At 37.7% G+C, this 23,176-nt stretch overlaps 2 protein-coding genes across 4 annotated transcripts in view; both read right to left on the bottom strand.

Annotated features, from left to right (window-relative positions):
- Positions 1–93: 93 nt before the first annotated feature.
- ulk1a (unc-51 like autophagy activating kinase 1a) lies at positions 94–11,431 on the bottom strand. The gene is made up of 25 exons (XM_077601178.1): positions 10,927–11,431; positions 10,769–10,861; positions 10,287–10,328; positions 9,056–9,088; positions 8,947–8,983; positions 7,722–7,895; positions 6,762–6,835; positions 6,581–6,682; positions 6,090–6,148; positions 5,228–5,310; positions 5,019–5,063; positions 4,646–4,939; positions 4,511–4,571; positions 4,321–4,410; positions 3,652–3,771; positions 3,463–3,581; positions 3,138–3,348; positions 2,921–3,039; positions 2,619–2,744; positions 2,372–2,523; positions 1,706–1,881; positions 1,497–1,615; positions 1,266–1,423; positions 1,041–1,176; positions 94–942 (listed from the first exon to the last, which is right to left on the bottom strand). Exons 1-25 carry the CDS (start codon positions 11,014–11,016, stop codon positions 899–901), a joined length of 2,757 nt encoding a protein of 918 aa, XP_077457304.1. The 5' UTR covers positions 11,017–11,431; the 3' UTR covers positions 94–898.
- A 574-nt stretch (positions 11,432–12,005) lies between these two features.
- The window catches only part of adgrd1 (adhesion G protein-coupled receptor D1), a 28,427-nt gene continuing 17,256 nt past the window's right edge, over positions 12,006–23,176 (bottom strand). For all 3 annotated transcript variants that reach the window (XM_077601563.1, XM_077601564.1, XM_077601565.1), the window contains 12 exons: positions 19,545–19,618; positions 19,351–19,474; positions 17,190–17,293; positions 16,983–17,094; positions 16,739–16,892; positions 15,151–15,217; positions 14,888–14,954; positions 14,703–14,794; positions 14,493–14,619; positions 14,387–14,428; positions 14,139–14,231; positions 12,006–13,023 (listed from right to left, as the gene is read on the bottom strand). In XM_077601563.1, the coding sequence (XP_077457689.1) occupies positions 12,928–13,023; positions 14,139–14,231; positions 14,387–14,428; positions 14,493–14,619; positions 14,703–14,794; positions 14,888–14,954; positions 15,151–15,217; positions 16,739–16,892; positions 16,983–17,094; positions 17,190–17,293; positions 19,351–19,474; positions 19,545–19,618 (1,152 nt within the window). In that variant the 3' untranslated portion in view covers positions 12,006–12,927. The remainder of the gene's footprint in view (positions 13,024–14,138; positions 14,232–14,386; positions 14,429–14,492; positions 14,620–14,702; positions 14,795–14,887; positions 14,955–15,150; positions 15,218–16,738; positions 16,893–16,982; positions 17,095–17,189; positions 17,294–19,350; positions 19,475–19,544; positions 19,619–23,176) is intronic.

Here is a 23,176-nt window from a genome sequence, read left to right as displayed (position 1 = left end):
CGGAAGTCGACAATGGAGCGAATTTTTTTCTGTTCATGTTTATTATTTTGGATGCATATTCTTGGAATTGTAAATGAAATGAAATTGTCACAATTTATTTAATATTTTGAAGACACATTTATTTTCAACCTTAAATTTTGTTACAGTACAGTGACTCCAAGGTAATCTGGTACAATCTATTAAGAGCTACTTTTACAAAAAAAACCTAATTCAATTAGAAAACACAAGCAACTCATACAGCTTTTCTTTCCACACTCTTCATACAGTCAATTATTCTCCATCAATTAATTTACCTATTAGCAAAGTGATTTTTTGCACAAAACATACATCTTAAAACACACATCATGAACAAAGTAAAAATGTAAACAAAGAAAAAACATGTCCCATGCAAGAAACCCACAAATAATTAATATCATAATCTAACTCTATAATAAATGTAACAGTCTCCATCCCCAAACTTTAAGAAGGCACAAGCTAAACAATCAACATAGTTGGTCATTCAATACAACTTTTTTGACTCCTGTTTGTCCATTCAACTTTTGCCAAGAACCCAAAAATGCTCATCGTTGTTTCAAGTATGATCTATGATTGAATAACTACGTGCAAAACACACGGAACAAAAAGTCATGTAACAAATACTGTGCAAATTGTCAGTTTCATAAAATACCCACGACAAAATTTCACTTCAAGATCATAGACCAAGAAAATCCAGTCTTTTGTGCATATGTCTGGATTGGATTTCAGACATTAGACTCTGTGCTCGGAGCAGGTGCTCCAATGGTCATTCCCTTGAAGAGGATAAAAGTGCTAGTGTATGTGAACGGGGGAGATCTCCTCGCTCTACATTCCAATGAGGTGGATCAGGAATGACAACGCGGGTGCTGTAGTCCAACACTTGCTAAGTTTGCAGAGCAGAGATGTGTCGTTCAATAGATTGCTTGCCTGGCAAAAGAAAGACAAACATTGGACTCAATTAAAAGAATTGTCATTGAAAAAGTAACATTTTTAAAGCGAAAGCATATAATCTTGCTCACACATACATCTATCTATACTGTGAATATCCTTTTCTTCTGTGACAAATCGCGACAGACCCTCCAGAAGTACAAGAGCTTTATGGTAGCGCTGTACTATTTCTGTACCACAGTGGAACATCTCATCTAAAGCCGCAGACTGTACCTGAAAATAGTTTGAAAACATACGAGGCTCAGAAATTGAGGCAACGTGAGCAGTACATACATCATTTTGGAGTGAATCGAGGAGCTTACCATGTGCACCGTGTAGCAATAGATGAGCTTCTCTGCTGTGAGTCCGTTGAAGCGATCCATCAGCTTCTGTTTGTCCAAAAAAAAGCTCTGCAGCTGATTGCTCAGGGTGCGACAGCACGTAACACAACTCTTGTACAACTCATTCAGCTTCTTGATGACTTTATGTAAGAGACACAATATGAATAAGGATGAGCATATCCATTGACCTCTCACACCAAAACGTTGTCTTACCTTGTTTGACGGTAGTTGACGGAACCAGTCGACCTTGCTGGATATTTTCTTTGGCATCTTGCAAAGCAGTGGTCAGGGACTCTGCCGCTTTCATGTAGAGCATCAACTGTTCGGCATAGCTGCAAGAAGAATATGATGGTTCTTAGTGATATTTTTCAAATAAAATTTGGACTGTGGGTATGAAGAAAATGGTTAATGATGTTTCCAACCTCCATTCTCGACTTAAGAGGCTGATTTGGTCTGTCAGTAGACTGTGTTCCAGAAACGAACCCTCAACGCTGCCATTGGGCTCCAGCACGGAGTCTTTCAAAGAAGCCAATTCCATGATACAGTGAACGAAAGCCAGCGTAAACTGGAGGTCGCTCAAAACATCGGTATGGACTTGCTGTGCGAAAATAAAAACGCATCAAGAGTTGTGAGTACAACTGTCAACATTCCCTTTCTCCGTGTGCGGTCGATTGGTCGCCGGTCTTTTGGTCGCGACACGACAACGGGCGACCAAAAGACCGACGACCAAAAGACCGGCGACAAAACAAGGTAAGACAACACGGTCTACGCATCAATAAAAGCCAACAATGGCCATGAGCAGTTTCACTGAGCCGACGTGTGAGTGTATAAGAGTTTGTATGTACATGCGTTGTCCCTTTAAGAAGCTACGTCAGTCAGGGTCTTAACAAGTTCTCCAACAAAAAAACAATAAAAGTCCGGGAAATTTGGAGCTTTTCTTTAGCCTAATAATTACTAGGGCATTAAGCATGACTAAATAGTAATTCGTAGTTTGTATTTAGGGAATTTGAGCAACGATTTAAATGGTAATTATCAATAACCTTCTGGGCGACCAATCGACCGTGTACCCCCTTTCACAGTCTTTGTACCTCCATTAGTGTATCTTCAGATAGCTCAGGTGGATGAAAGACAAAACTGCAGTGTGGAGTTACATCCATAGCTTCAGTTTCCCTGCTGATACCGCTTTGATAACGATGGGGGCTGTGACGTAACAAGGCTGGGTTAATGCAGTTAGGAGAACCTGCATTACAAATAAAAAATGAAAATAATTTTAAGAAGAGTCAAACAAATATCCATGCAAAAAAAAAAACAGGATCAAATTTTATTCAACAAGACCTGTCAGCATCCTTGGCAACATTGTATCCGGGGGAGAGCTTCCAAGTACTGGAGAACCCAAAGAGAAAACTGCCTTTGGTGGACTCCCCCATACACCGAATCCTGTAGGGTAGCCAGTAGGTGGCGCTTTAGACAGAGTTTAAAAGGACAATATGGTCCAATAAGAGTTAAATAAATAAATTCCACTAAAAGTACCATCGCTATTAATGAACTATTACTGAAAAACTACTATTGTTGTCTGGGTCATTCCACATTACAGCAACAAAACAATCTGTGGTTGAATTAGAAATAAAATCCAGTACCTGCAATATCCATTGTTCTTTCATTGCAGAGACTTTCATTACTACTTCTCCTTTCAAGAAGTTGTGCTCCAAAAGCAGCTTTAAGCAAAACGTCAGACAGTTTTCCAATGTTTGGTGATCTGGCCATTAAATTCACACAGACAGAAAATTAAGTGCATTGAATTCCTTATACGATTGAATAATAATGCTTCTACAAACAAAAAGAACTTGTTCTGACCTTTTGAATTGCGCCTTTTGGTTGCTGGGTTTATTGGTGGTGTTAATGTGGGATGGAGATGTCGGGCTAGGGCTATGTCCGTCTGACATCGTCGTGGGTGAATTGTCCAGCTTCTTAGTCGCGCTATCCCTTTTGTCAGAGAACTCCACGGGAAATCCAGTTCTTGTACTACAAGGTAGAGTCTGCTCCGAGGGCCTCGAAGTACTTCCCACTAGAAAATCAAAAATAAACAATGGATCAACACGTTTACTTGATTTTCCCGCTATATATTGTCTTAACATGATCAAATGGTTAACTATTTTGTTTAGACAAAGTAGTTGGAGACCTCGTGGAGAGCACTGAGGTGCCTGGCCTCCTTTTCTAGTTGAACTGGAGGAAGAGGGAGATGCACATCCTTTGGTTGGTGAAGAACTTTGACTGTAGCCAGGATAATACAACTGGAGCCTGGAAGATGTGTCAAAGTCAAGTAGAATAAGGCCTATAAACGATAAGGTTGACAAGTGCTTCGTTCTACCTGTTGGAGCCTTGCGTGGAGCCTGAATGTTGCAGATTCTGCTCCATACGCTGGTAGTTCTGGATCTGACTTGGGACGGGAATAGGCTCTGAATGGTTGCGGTTATAGAGTGCAGGTTTCCTGTATGGATTAAAGCACAGGTGTCAAAGTGGCGGACCGGGGGCCAAATCTGGCCCACCGCATCATTTTGTGCGGCCCGAGAAAGTAAATCATGAGTGCCGACTTTCTGTTTTAGGATCAAATTAAAATGAAGAGTATAGATGTATATTAGATTTCCTGATTTCCACGCTTTTAAAATCAATAATTGTAATTTTTTTAATCAATTTTTCCTGTGTTTTTAGTTCAAAAATCATTTTGTAAAATCGAAAAATATATTTAAAAAAGCTAAAATAAACATTGTTTTAGATCTATAAAAAACAGAATATTCAGGGCTTTTAATCCAGTTTTTTTAATCAATTTATTAAAAAAAATCTAAATATTTTATCTAAAATGGTCCGGCCCGCGGGAAATCAAGTTGACGTTAAAGCGGCCCGCGAACCAAACCGAGTCTGACATCTTTGGATTAAATTATTGTTAAAAAAAGAGAAAAAAACAATGGAAGAAAGATCTGAGTGGCTGCAAAAGTACATCGGAAGACTTTCATTTTTGGGCTAACGGAAACGGACTTACCCAGAAGGCTTTCCATGACAGGGCAGCAAGGGAGAGGATGGCGGTGTTCTGCAAGCTGCTTCAAGAACTCTCTCAGTGGTCGGTGGGCTTCTGTTGGGAAATATCAGAAAAAATGGCACTCTGCATTATGATGACCCAGAGGAAATAAATAAAAAGACAAATTGGTCTGTTTATAATATTTCAGACTCACCCAGTGTATATAAGGCAACTTTCACTGGGTGATTCACTGTCTTCCTCACAAGCGTACTCATCTGTGATATGGTGAAAATTGATAAATGAGTGGTCTTTTAAGGTAAATAATCTACTAAATTGACTCTATACTTACTGGAAACTTCAGGATGAACAACCACATAGTCTTCTCTGTAGGAGGATGACGTGTTCCTGCTGTCTTGATTGGCTAGTTCTTTCAAGTGGAAGACAACAGTGTCCTGGATAGGAGTGTTTTTCCATTTCGTCTGTCGGCAGGAAAGAGAACAATTATTTTCAAAAACGTTTTGACTTTTTTTTGGTCTACAAAGAACTGTACCCACTTGAGGAGAGGCTGGATGGGATGTGCATGAGCTGCTGGATGAGCTCCCCGAAGCAGAACTAGGATAGAAGCACATAGGAGCTGGAGAGCCTGTTTAAAAACAACAACATGCTTTTAAGGGAGGAGGTTGTTTGCGTGCAGTCCACCAAGAAGATTAGAGTATACATACATTTTCTTGAGCTTGTTTCCAAGAAGGGGTGGTAGAAAAACTCCTCTGCGAATGCAAAGTAGACACATTAGACATAAAACAAATTGTGCCAAACTGGTTGAAATAAAAAGGACCAATTGCAGGTTAAATTCTGGCCTAAATTGTAAAAGTTTCTGCAGAATTATTATTTGGGATCATGAAATGTCAATGAATTTTACAAGTTTTTTTACCGAAGCCAATCCGATCCTTGTGATTTCTCTGTAGAAGTCCCAACAGTAGCTGTCTGAGATGACTTGAGGTCTCCTTTGGAACGCTGTGGTGAAGACAATTTATTATCAAACAAAAAATGGCTGTTATACACCAAATAGGACTCTGCAATTACTACATTGACAAATATATATTATTTTGAATGTGGAGCAATGTCAATAATTTATTCATGAAATAACATTTTTTTAAAAATGCCTGCCATCGGCAACAACAACAATAGACATCCAATTCCTTGCCCCAGTGCGTTGCCAACCTCCCGAGTCCAAATAGATTGGACATCTAAAGCTGTCAATGACAGCCAATGAGTTCATTGAGTTAAAGTATTTCTTGCTGTAAAGTGATGACAACATGTGCAAATGGATTCATGTAATGTAATATTTTACATCAGTATTTTTTTCTTTTTCAACATAAATTAAAATGTCATTTTCTTCGTAATTTATAGCACTTGGGAACTAAGATAACATAGTGGCAAGTCCAAAAACTGTCAGGGCAGAGATATGTGGGTCGCATGGAAAATGATAGCAGTGCAGTCCACTCGTTGGCAGCCCCAAGCAGGATATATATATAGAAAGAAATAAACAAAGTATGCCTTCCCACAAATTTGGCTAGCTTATCACTGGTTTTATTATAGCCTAAGATAAGCATGGTCAAAAGCCACACAAACATGTCAAAGCCAAGAAGGAAAAATTCTTGCAAAAGGACTCAATCCAGTGGAGTTTTTTTTTTTTATGTACATTATTTTTCTTGACTTCCATGCTGTCCTTTTGTAAGAATAAAAGTATAATGAATATAGTAATGTGTGCACAGTACAAAAGTTACACCCACCTCGGTACAAGTGTCCTGTTGCATTCATAGAAGAGGCGGAGCTCCTGTGGTGTGTTAGCCTATAAAATAATACAACTGCATTTAAAAAGAGAATTCATACACACTTGGGAGTCATGGACTCGTGGTCACATGGAAAAACAGAGTTACGCAAGAGTTTTTACGGGGGAATCACAACCACTTGTTCTTGTCAGCCATCCTGTAAACAAGAGTCTTTCTTAAGCAACATTCAGATTTTTCCACATGACCACTGGAGAACACAGAGGGTGTCGGTCGAGCACATGGTGTTATGTATCAAGTTCCTGTTTTAAAAACCACACATCATGTCCAGTTTGGTGTTGACAATCATAGGGAAGAGCCTTTCGAGGAACCGGGCATGTCAACAAAGCAAATTCACAAGGTGTTACGTAACCGTCGCTCTTAAAAAAACATACACGGGCCGTCGTAAACGTATTTGGACGTGGTCAAGAGGGTGCTTTTTTGACGTCACTCACATAAAATGGTGCTTTTCCGGTCAAACACTGGTAGATGATGGTCCCGATGCTCCACAGATCCGCTTTGGCGTCATAATTATGCGACATGATGACCTCGGGAGCCTGCGTCCACACGGGATTAAACTTTAGTGCCATTAAAAATTTTGAGTAGAGGACACAATGTAGTGACCTTAAAACCTACCATGTACATGGGAGAGCCACAAAGTGTTGCTGCCATTGTGTTGGTCTGAAGATATCTTGCAAAGCCAAAGTCAGCTGTGCGGGTTAAGAGAATTTGAGAGATTAGAGTGCATTTGGGAGCGTCGGAAGTTTATACAGTGGTACCTTGACCTAAGATCAGCTTGTGGTACGACGAAAATTTCGATCGAATAATTCGCCCGCGATACGATCAATATTTCGAGATGCGACCAAGCCAGGTGGTCATGACATGAGGCTGTTTATCATTGTAGCGCACTGTCTTTTTTTGCCGCATCTCTTTCGTCTAAACAGATATCTACGAGCACTGAACGATTTATAGACTCGTTTCGACCAGGAAACGCACAACGCGCATGAGCAGGCAAAAAGAGGGCTTTCTGGGTAATGAAGTATACTCGTGTAGACAACACCGCCCAATTTTAGTTATATTAAACACATTTTATTACTATTAAACCAGTAGTTATGTGTTACTTTGTTAATAGATGGCGAATTAGAAGAAATAAAACATTTTTTCCAATCCAATATCCTGTTTTTGGTGTTTTTTCAGAGGGTTGGAACAAATTAACGCCCCCACCCCTCTCTCTCTTCCCCCTTCGAGATGCGTCTAATTTTACTTCTATTAAACACATTTTATTACTATTAAACCACTAGTTGTGTTACTTTGTTAATATATGGCAAATTAGAAGAAATAAAATATTTTTTCCAATCCAATATCCAGTTTTTGGTGTTTTTTCAGAGGGTTGGAACAAATTAATTTGTTTTTAGTTCATTTCAATGGGAAATGTCCGCTCGAGTTACGAAAAGCTCGACATACGATCTCAGTCCCGGAACGGATTAAGATCCTATGTCGAGGTACCACTGTATTGGGAGTGTTTTTGTATATTATTTTTGAGCTTTAGAGATACTACTTCTTCTAGTATATTATACATAGTGCTGATCTGTTTACCTATCTTGACGCTGATGTTGACAGAACTCGGTCTTCTTCCCTTGGGATGGCAGAGCAAGATGTTCTGGGGTTTCAGGTCTCTATGAAGGATGCCTTTGCCCTGGAGAACTTTCATGGCTTGAGCGATTTGCTGGAAGAACACTCGGATTGTATCTTCACTTAAGGTTCCTTTAGCTGAGGGTCACAGGGAGGTAAATGCACATTGAAGACTACACGGCGCATTATTATTAAACAACAACAAGTGAACAAAATGTCTGGAAAGATACATATATGTAGGATTTATAAATGTCCAGAGTTAAATTCAACCTTTTCCAAAATAAAATAAAAATCAGATAATTGTCCAATTATATCAAGTGGATACAAAAAGTCTTCAAATTCCAGCCTTTTATTCTAATAATCTCAAAATATTTGATATTAGAACCTGTACAAGTCACTATGGGAGTTCCATGCAAAAAAATACAATTCAAAGTGGCTCTATTTATAAACATAAATAAAGTAAAACTATTCTAGCCATTTTTCCCTAACATTTCTGTGCTTAAAGTAAAAAAAAAAGCATTTTCTTCAAAATTGATAATATAGTGGCTAAAATAAAAAAATATTGACCAAAAAAACGGCCCCTTGTTTTGTCTTTTTAAACAGAAAGGCAGTAAATGACACATCAGATGTGCTAATGTTACCGAGAATCTTACTTGAGGAAGTAAAGCACCTCTTTCCTAACAATCATTCATTTTATAAGTTTGTTTACACGCAAAGTCAGGCACATGGATTGCAACATTCAAGGACAACTCCGATCACATTAACGTCACACTGTGTCGGAGAACCTTGTTTACAAAGGCGCTTAATATTAACGGCGGCAGTGTTTTGGTCTACCGGAGGACTAGGATAAGTGTGTGACAGATGGATGAGGTCACGGGTGCCGTGTGAGCCACCTCGCCTCTATAACGTGCTTGCAAATAGCTGGCAGGGACACAAAACAGTCAAGTTTACAAAATAGGAGCTGCCCGCAGCATTACACAAGCCGTTTATATCGGTGTTTAAACAACAACGTCAACTGGCTAAATTTAGCGTAGGAAAAAAATCAAATCTGGATCCTAAACGGTGTCATTGGATGGTTTTGTAACCTGATGAAGGCACAACTTTAGCAAGGTATTTTCTCGGTGCGTTTCGAGAATTTACGTGTGGTGGAATTGTGGGTGAGTTTAAAAGTATGTAGAAAGAAACTTACTTTGAAGGTACTCAGCCAGGTCACCTCCATTGCAATACTGTAAAGATAAGAGATGGTGTTAAAAGAATGGAAGGAAGAATGCATTTTCTTTTATTGTTTTTATACATACCTCCATGACAAGATACACACAGCCACCAATTTCCTGTGGATGGAAATGAATACTTTAAATTAGTTTTTAAATTAAAACACAGGTGTAAAAGTGGCGGCCCGGGGGCCAAATCTGGCCCACTGCATCATTTTGGGCGGCCCGGGAAAGTAAATCATGAGTGCCGACTTTCTGTTTTAGGTTCAAATTAAAATGGAGTATAGATGTATATTACATTTCCTGATTTTGCCCCTTTTAAATAAATAATTGTAATTTTTTAATCAATTTTTCTGTGTTTTTAGTTCAAAAATCATCTTGTAAAATCTAAAAATATATATATAAAAAAGCTAAAATAATTATAATAAGATTATAGATGTATATTATATTTCCTGATCTCCCCCTTTTTTTAAATCTATAATTGCATTTTTTTAATCCATTTTTTTTGTGTTTTTAGTTCAAAAAGCATTTTGTAAAATCTAAAAATAAATATATAGAAATATTTTCTGGTTTCCAATTTAATATTGAACATAATAAAAATATTTTGTTTCTTTTTTAAATGAAAAACAAATGATTAAAAGAAATTTTCCTTTACTACGAAAAAAACTTAAACATTGTTTTATATATTCTATAATAAAAACAACTGAATATTTTAGGGCTTTTGATCCATTTTAGATTACATTATTCATCCCGTATTTGGGAAATTTCCCTGTCACAGTAGCACGAGGGCGAGAATACAGACAGCAAAATACATTATAGACATAAATAAATAAGTAATAAATAAGTAAATAAATAATCCTCAATTTGTCTACACAGTGACTGAATTAATGACACGTGAGATGGCAAAAGTACAAGGGAGTCAAGTATAAGGTGTCATATGACCCGGGATAAAAAAGATGTGCTAAATGCTACCATAACGTCACTAATTTATAGGAAGGCAGGTCAATAACAGGTGAGCACGGTCCTAAAATGCTAATTGCAACCTGACCCAGAATGCTGTATAATCATGCAAGTGTGCATCTGGTGTGTTTCTTTAGAAGCCATTGTTCAACTGACCATCTGTCCCAAATAAGAGATTAGTTGACAGCTTCCCGGTTGCCTGGCAGGTGACATTAAGGCAGGCAGCCATTCATGCCAGTAAATGCACCATGAAATGTTTTTTTTAGCCAATTGTGTTACAGTACATTTTTATATTAAAGCATACAATTGTTAGAACTGCTACGATTTGTGTCAACGCCATAAGGAAAGTCAAACCCACCTGATAGTCTAATAGTCTCACGATATTGTCATGCTTGAGTTCCTAGAAGAAGAAAAAGAACATTGAAAAATGATATTGAGCACAATTGAAAAACTATTTGTTGTCCAGAACTTATATTGATGGCCTACGTCTTACTACGTTCATTTACCAGGCAGTTGCATTATAATGTTACAAGTACAATCGGGCTTATTATTCAGCCAATAGTACTGTAGAAATATTTTCCACCATCACATCAATGGTGAGCTCATGGACAGAAAAAGCAATATAGCACGTTGACATTTCAAGACATTACTAATTCTCCAAATATGATTTGACTCCCATGTGGAATATTTACTGACTATTTAGGGACTGACATATTTATTAGCTTATTAGTTTAGACTTGCCACCGGATGGTAGTGATTATCCTGGCTGACTTTGGGAGTCTGGGTTCGATTCCCACTCAGTGCAAGTGTGATTGACATTGGTAAACAATTCTCAATTACCTTTAATATCTTTATTTCTTTTCCGAGTAGAGAATGGGATTTAGCCAGATTTTTCTTGTTGATGCATTTCACAGCCACTTCGATGTCATGTTTCTTGACAAACAAACAAAACAATATTAGATAGTTTGCAAAATAAGAATGAAAGTTGAAAAATTCACCTCTTTGTGTCGTCCTTTAAAAACAACAGCAAAGGCACCGTGGCCAATCAGGTGCTTCCTGTTGAACTCGAACTTCCCAACAGACTCCATCAGCTCCCTCGTGTGTGTCCAAGGACGGCAGACAAGGCAGGAAGGCAGGTTCCGTAGGACGAATCACCGAGTCATGAACATATACGCAACCCCAAAACCTTCTCTGGACGCTGGGAATTCCATTTCAATGTCCACCAACAGAGTCGATAGGCGCCATGGTAGTATTACTTTAAGAAGCAATGTCAACGACCGTCCAAAACAAGTCTAAACACGTGCGACAAGATGTAAAAATATAGAAAATAGTAGTAGTTCTAACGCGTCCTTTGTTTGTCCAGCATAAATAAAGATACTTATTCGTATAGCTAACGATCCGTATTCAGCCAAAGCTCATATATTAACTTGTTTGGTGCCCTCCTCACCTTTTATCGGTCTCAATTCCCTGCGCTCATGTTACCAATGCGCATGCGCAAAACAAACTGGGACTACTTGACTGTGGTGCCTTAAATGACATCTTGTAAATTTGGCATTTTCAAGAATGGACCGTGAACTACTCATGCTAATGAAAATATTACATAAACATGTCCGTTATGATGACCTAGAAACAAGTTGTACAATCATAAATCAATAAATTCTACACTTCAGACAAAAGTACACTTAATGGGAGTGTGTCTACTGAAAATACATAATTATTCGCCCAGCAAATAAAATGTCCACTATGAAACAATACATGAATAATAAGTGTTCTGATGTTGTAGACTCCATTGTGGAAGGGCAGGAATTCCGTTTATTGTATACAATGCTTATAATTAATCACAAATAAATAGTGTCTTGGAAAGCACTTATGGCCCTTTGTTTTGTGTCAGTGCATTTGCACATCAACTACAATGAGGTCAAGAGAAAATGCTATCTAATTAATGTGCAGACATGCTGTTCAGAATGGGACACTTACTGTAATGTACATTATCAAGCCTTTTTGGTCAGACAATATGGCAGTTTTGTCTCAAAACTTTTTAATTTAGGTAATTTAAATCACAGTACAGAACAGTACCGTAGTGAAAACCGATGAAAGTGAAGATGAAAAAACTGAACGATTGCGATACTTGATTCTAAAGTTGACATGTGATTGCTTAAAAATGTTACAGTAGGCCGTTTCATTTTCTAAAATCGGGGTTGGTACAGTGTTAATACAGATTAATGACGTGTAGATGTCATCTCCCTTTGTTCTCACAGTTATGAACATAAAAAGTAGAATGGCATCGTGTTGAAGAAAGAACCTTTGAATTTCCATTTTACAAAAAAAGTATTAAATGAAGCTCTGGAAACAGCAAAAAAACTGTAAAACTTCACAAAACAGTGTTCATACTCCACTGCCAAAGGCGTCAGCTCATTCCAAGAGTGAAAACAAAACACAGAGAGAAATAATCACTGTTGAGGCCATTACAAGTAAAACACAGTGAACAAATCGATTAATCACAAAATAAATATGCCATATCGGAATAACCCATGCTCCAATTTAATTTTACATCTCGCTGTGTTATTTTGCAATTGGCTGCGTTGTGACATCACCAAAAGCCACGTGCAATTGTTTTGAACGACCTTACGGACACAGGAAATAAGGCCACATTCCGTTATCATCTGACCAAGGTAATGAGTTTCGAATGAAATAAACTTGAGCTAAATGAACTTCTCTAAACACAGGAAAGCCTACATTAGATGTCGCCACTCTACCGCACAGTTTCCTAGTCACAAACTGAATAACGGTACATTGTCGTGACCTCGTGACCTTATCTGCGCCAACACGTCGTCATTAAATGAGATGCTAATAAAGCACAGTTCTTTGGGTTGATTTCTCTTAAAAGATGGAGAATCACATCACTTCATTTGGCATCCCTTGAATGTTGCTCACAAGGAATTGTGTAGGAAATACTCTGTCATTCTACTCTAGTGTCCACAGACTGATTTTGCGTTGGCCTACACTGCAGAGAGATCAATACGATTGGCCGAGTTGGTACTTTTGTCCCATGTGTTCATCTTAGTGGGGGATACACCCTCCTTGTTTCCATTCATCTACAAGATAGAAGATCGTGAGAGTGTTTAGCGCGGGCAGTTAAAAGTTACGCAGGTGTTTAGTCTAGCCCAGGGGTGTCAAACATGTGGCTTGCGGGCCAGATGTGGCCCACCAGGGGGTCTGATCTGGCCCACGGGGGCTGTTCCAGCACTTTGTAGCTCATTCATACCTTACGTACAGAATTAAATAATTTAAATGTTTTTCGATAAGGGCGCCGCAAAACCAGATGTTTATGAATTATGTGATCGTAGACACGCACGACTGCACTTTGCTCCATTTCCTATCCGCCAGGTGGTCAAAACAGCGTCTTCAATGGCAGCCGATGAGTTAATAGGAAACCTTGAAATGCCCCAAAACCAACAGAAAGTACCGTATTTTGCTGTTTAATATACCCCCATTTAATATTAAACGGCAGGGGTATATTAAATGGCGCACAAAAGGGAAGGTACGATCCACTACGCACTCTTTATGCCGTGACGGGGTGCATCAACGTTTTGCAGACTAAAACTACTTACTGCTCAGGTTAAAACGACTTACTGCTGAATAAAGCCTGACTTGGAATTTTAATGAACTTAAGTACCTATAATTATGCCCCCATGAACACCATACAAATCTTGCCAAAAAAGCGGAGTTGCCGTTTAATATACCCGGATATATTAAATGGCGCACAAACGGGAGGCTCAAAAAAAGCAAAAATCATTTAATATATACCCGGGTATATTAAACAGCAAAATACAGTAATCCTCCAAAATCAATCAGAAACTGACAAATGGGCCAGAAGCATCCCAGAATGTCCCTCAAAATCAATCCAAATTTTACCATCTTTCAGGGCCATTGACGTCCAATTCATATTGACGGATCCCGGTCAAGATGGATTGGATGTCTAGTTCCATCAATGGCAGCCAAATTTTACCATCTTTCAGGGCCATTGACGTCCAATTCATATTGACGGATCCCGGTCAAGATGGATTGGATGTCTAGTTCCATCAATGGCAGCAAGTTCACATACATTTTTAGGGCAAAAATAAACTGATCTAGTTGGCATGAATGCGGCCCGCAAAGCAAATTGAGTTTAACACCCCCGATCTAGCCCTTAGGTGTCGCAGGGTCTCACAATGTCAGAGTTGAAGGGCTTCACGTTGATGTGTCGCATGGAGCTGCTGGTGAGCGACCACACTTTGGTCTTGTGTTTGAAAGCAGCTCTGACCTACAGAAAAGGGAAAACAACATTACACCATCGCACATTCTGGCCAAATTCAACACTGCTGGAGGAGGGTGTGTGGAGATTTGCATCCCATGAGGCTTTGCAAACCAAAACAACAAAAAGACCAAAACATGGATTTAACGTGTCGACGAGCATACCTCGGAGTTGAGAAGACAATGAAACAGGAATACGAAGAAACCCTATGGAGAAAGAGAACGTAAACATTTAAGGAGGATTTTGAACTGCAAAACTTAGAAGACTTACCTGCAAAGAGTTAAAAATGGCAAATATATAAAGGAATGGCAAGGAATGCGTGTTGACAGCTAGAACGCCAAATATCCAGGAAATTCCCAGTATAGGTAAAAGTACTGCCACAGCCTTTGCAGTGAGCCTTATAGGACAAAAAATAAACAAATAAATAAACATTGTGTTATAGCTAAAAGAAAATCTTGATAAGAAAATAGCTGCACTCACTTGACTGCATTGGCATCTCCGTGAACTTTGTAATTTTCTCCACTAATGCGAGATATAATTCTGGTTACCGATATCAAAATGCCAATGTTTACCTAGTATTGCGAAATGAAAACACAAATGAAGTTATGCGGTTTTTCATAGCCTGTAAAAACAAAGATAATGTCATTAAAAAGAGTGAAAATTACCACAATGACACACAGAGCCGGTGCCACAAAAGCCCAAATAGCTCCGTTTTTCAGCGACAACCAACAGCTGAGAAAGAAAAGGTAATGAGAATGTACATTCCAAGTGTAAGAGATTATTATTGTGGATGGTCACTATGCAAAAAGAATATTTATTCAACAGTTTTGATGATGATGCAATGTCACTGGGCTTTGATGGAGTATTTAATTCAATTTGCTGTTATTCAATGACGCTTAGTTTTCCATCTGACATGCAGATGACTTACTTGTCAACCTCACCGTAACTGCCCAAAGATGATGTCATGGAGACTACGCATATCACAAGTGGAGAACCTGGTGGATACAATAAAAAAGAAGAAAAAAAAGAGGAAAAATCAAAAGTAAACAAAAAAAAATAGACTAAACTGATTTTTTTCATCCTGGAAACAACCATAATCATACTAAAAAATCAATCTTTTCTTACAAGAGTGTTTATTGCCACCATGTTTAACCTGAGTGATTACGAATGTTCCCATAATCCATTTCCAGATGTAGAAGAATTCCTATTATCGCTAAATAACAAACAAGCTCTGTGTGCCTACCGATTGTTATGTCATCCAAGATGTCCTAAAACATATTGACTGTACTTTTTCTCAAGTTCAAAGGTTTCCCGTACAGTACAATGCGTCCACAGTCGTAATCAGCAGCAGAAGATAAAAACCGTGCAGACACAATGAAATGTACATTGAATTTGTACTTCAAGTATACACTCTATTGTTCACACTGTACTCTCTGTACACTCTCCCACCGGCATTGCAAAATTTACATTTACCACATCAGACCCACCCTAGGTTGGAATAAAGGAAGTTCTGCGGAAAAACCGTTATGTTGCCACTAATGGATTTAGCATGTGAAAGGTTGGGGGGGGGGGATTATTTTTCAACAGCCATGGTATACATTTACAAATATACAAGTTTCTTTTTTTAGCGTACGATCTGGAGAGGCAATTGTTATAGTGGAATGCAATTCAACAATTCAAAGCAGATGGGCACTACAGGCGATAATAGACATGAATGAATGAATATATTTGAATATAAAGTTTTAAGAGGAGAATAGAATTCACCATTAGTTCCTTTAAATCAGGGCAAAAACACTATTGTTTACCACAGCATATTCATGATTGCCCAAATAGTTCAAAATTCAAGTTATATGATTCATTCATACATTTTCCATACAGTTTAAGGTTCAGGGGGTGCTGGAGCCTATCCCAGCCAACTTTGGGGAATAGTCACGGGAGGCACTGAATTGATTGGGCCAATCACAGGGCATCAAATTATACTGGTCATTTTTTGGTTTTATTTCCTGTTTCAATAGTTTTTTTGTTTTTAACCGTCTTGTTGATTTAATATGACTTCTATGTAGTTTAAGGTTCAGGGGGTGCTGGAGCTTATCCCAGCTAACTTTGGGGAATAGTCACGGGAGGCCGTGAATTGGTTGCTGGGCCAATCACAGGGCATAAAATTATAAGTCATTTTTTGGTTTTATTTCTTGTGTCAATAGTTTTTGTTTTTTGGATTGGATTGGATTGGATAACTTTATTCAATCCCGCCAAAATATTTTTTAACCGTCTTGTTGATTTAATATGACTTCTATGTATCTTCCCATCAATCATTTGCATGGCAATGAAAAACCATAACATGGCTATTTCTCAATTGATTTGCCATCGATCGTCTTTTGGTCAACGTCAAAACATGTGCTATTATTATCTTGCGACATGTCAAAGTGTAATTTCATTTTCTATGATGGACTTAACTGACTTTTTAAGACAATACGTTATCGATCCAACAATGAATAGCTAACTAAAGAGTGACTTACCCCAACCAATACCATAGTAGTATATGTGTTTACTGCCCTCTGAACCAAACACCTTGACCACCATGCTGTACAAGTGAAGCCCCTCCACGAGCATCCAGGCGAATGCGCTCAGAAAAAAGAAGTGGAGCAGGACAGCCATGATCTTACACGGCAGCTGACGACAAAAAAGGTGTTGCAAAAAAAAAGTCACTTTTCATCCGTCCTATCATCATCATCATCGTGCAATTCTATTTCCTATAATTACCGTTCCAGGGTCGAAGCTGGCACTGATGAGCAGCAAAATCTCTGCCACCAGGATGGCAAAAGATAGGTTGGCATGGATGTGGTAGCGTTGGTTCCGGATGGTACTCACTGACCTTGAAATTAGAATGTGACAATATTAATTTAAACATGCAATATCAATGTTAATAATAAATAAATCATCCGTGTAAGTGATGAGAGCGATACTTACGATAGGACTGCAAATGTGACAAGTGTGATGGCCAGACAGAAAATGGAAATGGAGCATCCAACATAGCCAATGGTTGATAGCGCCACCCGGTGGCGAGCTGTGAGCTGGGCGCAGACACATAGTGACCATTATATATATTAATACATGCCACAAAAGGCCGTATTAATTCATTTTCCAACCACAAGGGTTAATGGGATAAGTACACAATTATTTCCTCAAATAAGAACTGCTTTAAAAAAAGCTTAAATCTAATTTTTTTATAAGATATTTTACATTCCCTGTCATTTAAAATACATGATTTCTATCACATGACATCTGTAAGAGTACAGTAAAGTAAACAATTTATCTTTATCATTTTGAATATGTACGTTTCCATTAAAAAAAACAATATTTTACATTATGCCCCAATAGAAAAAACAAAATACAATTATTTTCTCATTGCCGCTTTAATTAAAGCACTAAAATAAATATTTTAAATTCCCTATCAATAAACATGTTAGCCATTAAAAAGACACGATTTAATACAGTATATAACACCTTAAAAAATAATATACTGTAAGACTGCAATAAAATAAACCACTTATCCGAGTCATCTTGAATTGAAGTAAGTTTTCGTGGCTTGACAACACGAGTGACAACTTTGTACTTCTTCATTCACACACTGGCGTAGGCTTTCGTACAATATGTTATTTTAGAGTCTCAGCTATTTCAAGAGCTTGGCTTTGAGTCTCTATTAACTGTCTTCACATGTGCCTTGTCATTACCAGAGTAGAGCAGTCTAAGACATCTCCAAAAAGGATATGTGGTACATTCCCTTGCAGCTGAGGGACCGGGCCAACCACTAATTACAGAGTGACTAAAGGGAAAGAATAGCATCAAATACACTTCTGCATTTAAATACAGAACTCAACCACTGAGTGGTTCTCTATTTAAATAAAAAAAAGCCAATGCAGTACTCCAACCGGTCCTACTGTACACATAGTTTTGGCATTTACTACAAATGCAAATAGTGAAAAGGAATAATTCTATATTCTGAATATTGATATATCAACATTTTTATCAGGGAGTCTTTTACGGGACTGAGTTGCTTGAAGTTTAGAATTTTTGTAAATGTGTCTTACATGTCTACGATGCTCTGTCAATGGTTTGAAACAGCAGAGAAAAAGCCGCAAAATCTTGCAACGTGTGTACTGTAGATGACAGTGTATGATTATGCATCGACATCTGCCAGCGACACTGTCTGCTTGTGATTTGCAGCCAATGCAGTGCTTAGTTTGTCTCCTGTTTCCCACCCGGTTGGTGTCAGTCAAAACGGGACACGTCCCTCCTCCGTCGCGGATAGTAAAACCATTTAGAAGACTATACATGTGTTTCCATTCAGGCTAAAATGGAATCAATTCATTTTTGGGCAATTTTTGCAGTAAGTTGACATATCTTTCTTTAATTTGATTCAAAATGTGCATCAGATTTGGATTTTCATGACTGAGTGAATAAACTGTTGCGTGTTTCGTTGGACACATTTTGATTTCTCGTCTTAATCAAGCCAAGTAAGCACGTTAGCTTACCTAAATGTACATTGAAATTGATGCCATAATATTCACCATAAAACAGAATGAGCATATAATTTCTATATAATTTCTCCAGTGGCGGGCCATCAGGGCCTTCTCTGCTGGCCTAAGAAATATCTGAATCATATATTTTGTCCATCAATACTTAGTAAATAATTCCAAATGGTCTGTTAGCTTCCTTTTCCCCCTGGTTGCACTGCTTCCAGATGTGTGTTTTCATATTGAAGCATTTAACCAATCACATTTCAGCCATTATTTGTTGCCAGGGTCAGAAATCTGCCTCAAGGCCTTCACAATCAGTTCTGCGGGCTCTGCTGCATTAAACAAGCGTCGGTCGATAAGACTGTTGCTTTATCCAATCAGAATTCGAGTTGGCAACACCACAATGCCTTGTCTTTTTCCCGGGGAAATGATACTCCGGGCCCGGTTCTGATGTCTAAAAGCTCCAATACTTGTATTTAATCAATAAATGCTGCTAGGAAGTGGATTTTACCCGTTGAAGGCGCTACGAGAAAATGCACGGACCGCCACTGAATTTCTCCCATAAGATAAGTTAGAATAACTATGATATTTAGATTACAACTAAGTCATACCTTCAAGGGAACCACTTGCATAAGAATTGCAAAATTGGTGAGGTGGTTGCACAAACATACAGAATATGTCATGTTTCCCTCGGAACGTAGGCAGCCCTGATTGGACCACACTCCCTCTTTGGAACTGAAAAAGAAAGCAATGGATTGTGACGATTTGGTGGGAAAAAAAGTATGTAAATCACAAACAAACACACCTGTAGTCCAGGAAAGCGCAGTACACGAAGACTTTATTGCTTTGATTCAACACTTGATGCATCTGCTCTGCACTCTGAAAAAGATAACAAGATTTAAAATTAGAAAAAAAACATAGGTAAATTTGGGTAACTTTCTGGGGGAAAAAATAAAATAAAAATTGATCAACGGTGTCCAAACTGCGGCACGCGGGCAATCTACTGGCCTGCTGCCAGGTTTTTATTGGCCCGCAGCTAATTTTGAAAATATTGCCCCACAAAAGAAGCTGGATAACTTAAATATTTAGTTTTCCCAAAAAAATCTGTAAAAAAAAAAAAAAATCCAATTTGATGTAGAGCTTTCTGATTTTCTTGGTTTTATTTTACGTCTATTAATGGCAACTAATGAGGCAATACTTACAAAAAAATAACAGAAATACACCCCCCTCAATTCTGATCTCTTCAACAAAAGAAAGCAGTCAGATTTTAAAGTTGCCCTTCACATTCTTTCATTATTTTTCAAAGTGACCCTCAGTGTGAGCACCCCTACTTTAGATTACCACCCAACACAAAAATCTAATGAAAACCTTCCCTATCCACGAGAGATTTATTTTTCTATCACGACGCACTCCTTCCAAATAAACTCCAATTAAGCGATTTGGCATCCCTGGAGAGCGTGAGCTAATAACCGAGGCCCGACCATTGACCTTGTTGTTAGGTCAAACAAAAAACAAAGCCATTTGACGCCTCAGGCTGCACACCAATTCAAAAAGACTGCTCTCCGCTTTTAGCCTCGACTTCCACGCTCAAATGACGAGATGAACTGCGTCTGCAACTTCTGGAAAAGTGCGAGTCCGAGCTAAAATTGACAGTCGGACTGTTTTCTGGCTTCTTAGCCCAGTGATTTATTCCTAATGTTTTGGATAGAGCAACACCTTGACTTCATTACGGGACCACTCTCGCTCTCATTACGTCTAATCTGCACACCCACAACGATGGTGACACTACAGATGATTGCGTGGAGAGCTGGTATGTGCGCTCTAAAGAAATAAGGAGAACATGCTTTAAGTAATTGGAGTCACCTTTAAGAAAACCAGGCTATAATTGGTACTTTGTAATCGTCACTTTGTAGTGTTATATTTGCTTTCCGCAATTGCTGTGCAATGAAAGACGGCTAATTATGTGCGCCAAGTACTAAATACGAACCTTACTTTGTGGGAATATTTTCATATATTGATGAAAACCCGGTATGAAACATACTCCGATGCAAATATATAGAACTAGAGCGAAAATTAAAAAGTCAACATACATTGTATAAAAAGACGCACTTGGTTTGTATACTGTTTCCCATTTGAGGAAAAAAATTGGACCAAACATACCTTCTATATTTTGCTTTTTAAAGCCAACTTGTGTAATTTGTGACGCGAAAAGACTCAATTGGAGAACAAAATTTAGTTGGCAAAATTAAAAAAACTGGATATATAGGAGCCTTTCTGACCTCTTTGACCCCATCACCCCAAATCACCTCCATTTCATATTCCGCAAGTTATTCATTTTAAACTATTCTTGAACACAAATATTACATTCAACATAACCTTCGTAAGCTTTACCAACTAGCGGAGGCAATTACCATTTTAGCCACACCCACAAACAAACAAAAAACTGTCAGAAGCAAATTTGGCACAAGTTTAGGTAAAAATACGAAAAATGTGCATTTTTTTTTCAGTTGAATCACAATGTAACTTTTCCCCAACCCCAAAATGCAAATGGTTGACTTTTCTCCATCTATTCCTAACATCTGACATCATTCACCATGAGCCACAAAGTAGTCTGCAAATTAACACACACACACACACACACACACAAACACTCATACACTTTTTTTCTTATTGCCTCATGGAGAAACTGTTGCCCCTTACTGCATAATAAAAAATATCATAGTTCCACCATCTAATGCTACATTTACATAAACTGAATCATTAAGGATGAAATTGTACCCTCCCAAAATGAGATTATTTTTACATTGGTATTTGTGAAAGAAAAGAAAATATTTTATACTAAAATAGAAGCAAATCTGGATTATAATTTTAAAATTAAGTGACTTGCACATAATTTTTTCAATATCATGTATAAATTGCTCATCTTTACAACCTAATACATTTCTTCTTTTGTTTTTTTAAATGGTTGAACCCTACAGTTTGCTAAAAGAAAAGTGTCTCCAATTTTGCTTATGCAGCATAACATTGCAACTAAAGCATTGTGGAATATATGAATTGTTTAAGAAACATTTTTCTTCCAAGCTCTTTCATTGTTTACACATTTCATTGTTGATTGCAAACTCCCGCTAGCCATTTTGTCCCCAAGGTTTGTTTTATCAATCCATTCCTTGGCTTTGGACCAACTTCTTTTGTTCCCCCCTTGATTATTGCCTTGTTTGTTTGTCCATTTTCCTGTGTTTTGAATCACCTATCAGCTTTTCACTTCCCGCAAAACCGCTCTTAATTTAGCTCCCAAAACTCCACCCGTCATTCAGTCTTCCATCTCCAAACATGGCTGCATCAAAGTATTCATATTTCCGCCTTTAATTTGTCATGCATTTGTACTTTTACGACATTGGGACGATACTGCTTAGATTGGCTTAGTTTTTTTTTTTTGTCAAGCACCCCCTTTTTTACTTTTTTTGTGGTGGATCCAGAATGTGGTTTGGAGTTGTTATCCCAGCAATGATGCAGGAACCCAAAAGTCACTGGTGAGTGTTAAAATGCACTTAGAGATCTGGCCAAGCACACCACTTTTTGTTCCCGGGTGTCCTATAAGGCCCGAGTACCCCCCCAAACCGCCGCCCCCTTTCCCAGCCAAAAGTGCAGCTGCTTGCTCCAAGTCTTTATTAACAACAGAAGGCGAGCAAACACCATGGTGGAAATTCCTCTGAGCCTTGTAAGAGGAAAAGCCAGTGAGCAAAAGAAAAAGTCAGCGGACTATTATGAACGACAGGATAATAATAGAGAACATTCACAAAGCAGATATATGGTTCATTTATTTATATCTTAAATATTTTAAGTTTCACTTAAATTGTTTTCAAATGGAAAGAAACCCAAAAATAATCTCTTTTTAATGTATTTTAATTTCTTGTCATTAAAATAATAAATAAAAATGGTGGCAATGAGTCTATTTAATTAAAATGTTTTTTATTTTTTTGAAATGATATTTTTAGATTGTTTTAAATTATTTTTTTAGATATTTTTAAATTATATTTTTTAGATTTTTTTAAATTATATTGTTTAGATTTTCGTAAATTATATTTTTTTAAATCATATTTTTATATTTTTTAAATTATATTTTTATATTTTTAAATTATATTTTAATATTTTTTAATTATATTTTTAGATTTTTTTAAATTATATTTTTATAATTATATTTTTAAATATATTTTTATATATTTTTTAAATATATTTTTATATTTTATTATTTATTTATTTGGATTTAAAACAAAAATCCAAACCAAAAATGTATAGGTCTTAAAACAAACTTGCACTTAAAATGACGTCCCAAAGGGTTCGTTAAATGGGGCTTTGCAAATGGAAACATTTTGTCCTGTCAATCATCCATCCGTCCCAATTAGGAAAAGTTGCAGCTAGCCAACGTTGGCTGCATTT

Source organism: Stigmatopora argus, chromosome 5, assembly GCF_051989625.1.
Source record: "Stigmatopora argus isolate UIUO_Sarg chromosome 5, RoL_Sarg_1.0, whole genome shotgun sequence".
NCBI lineage: Eukaryota > Metazoa > Chordata > Actinopteri > Syngnathiformes > Syngnathidae > Stigmatopora > Stigmatopora argus.
Note: the sequence above shows the minus strand (reverse complement) of the source record. Positions and strands in the feature narration are given on the sequence as shown.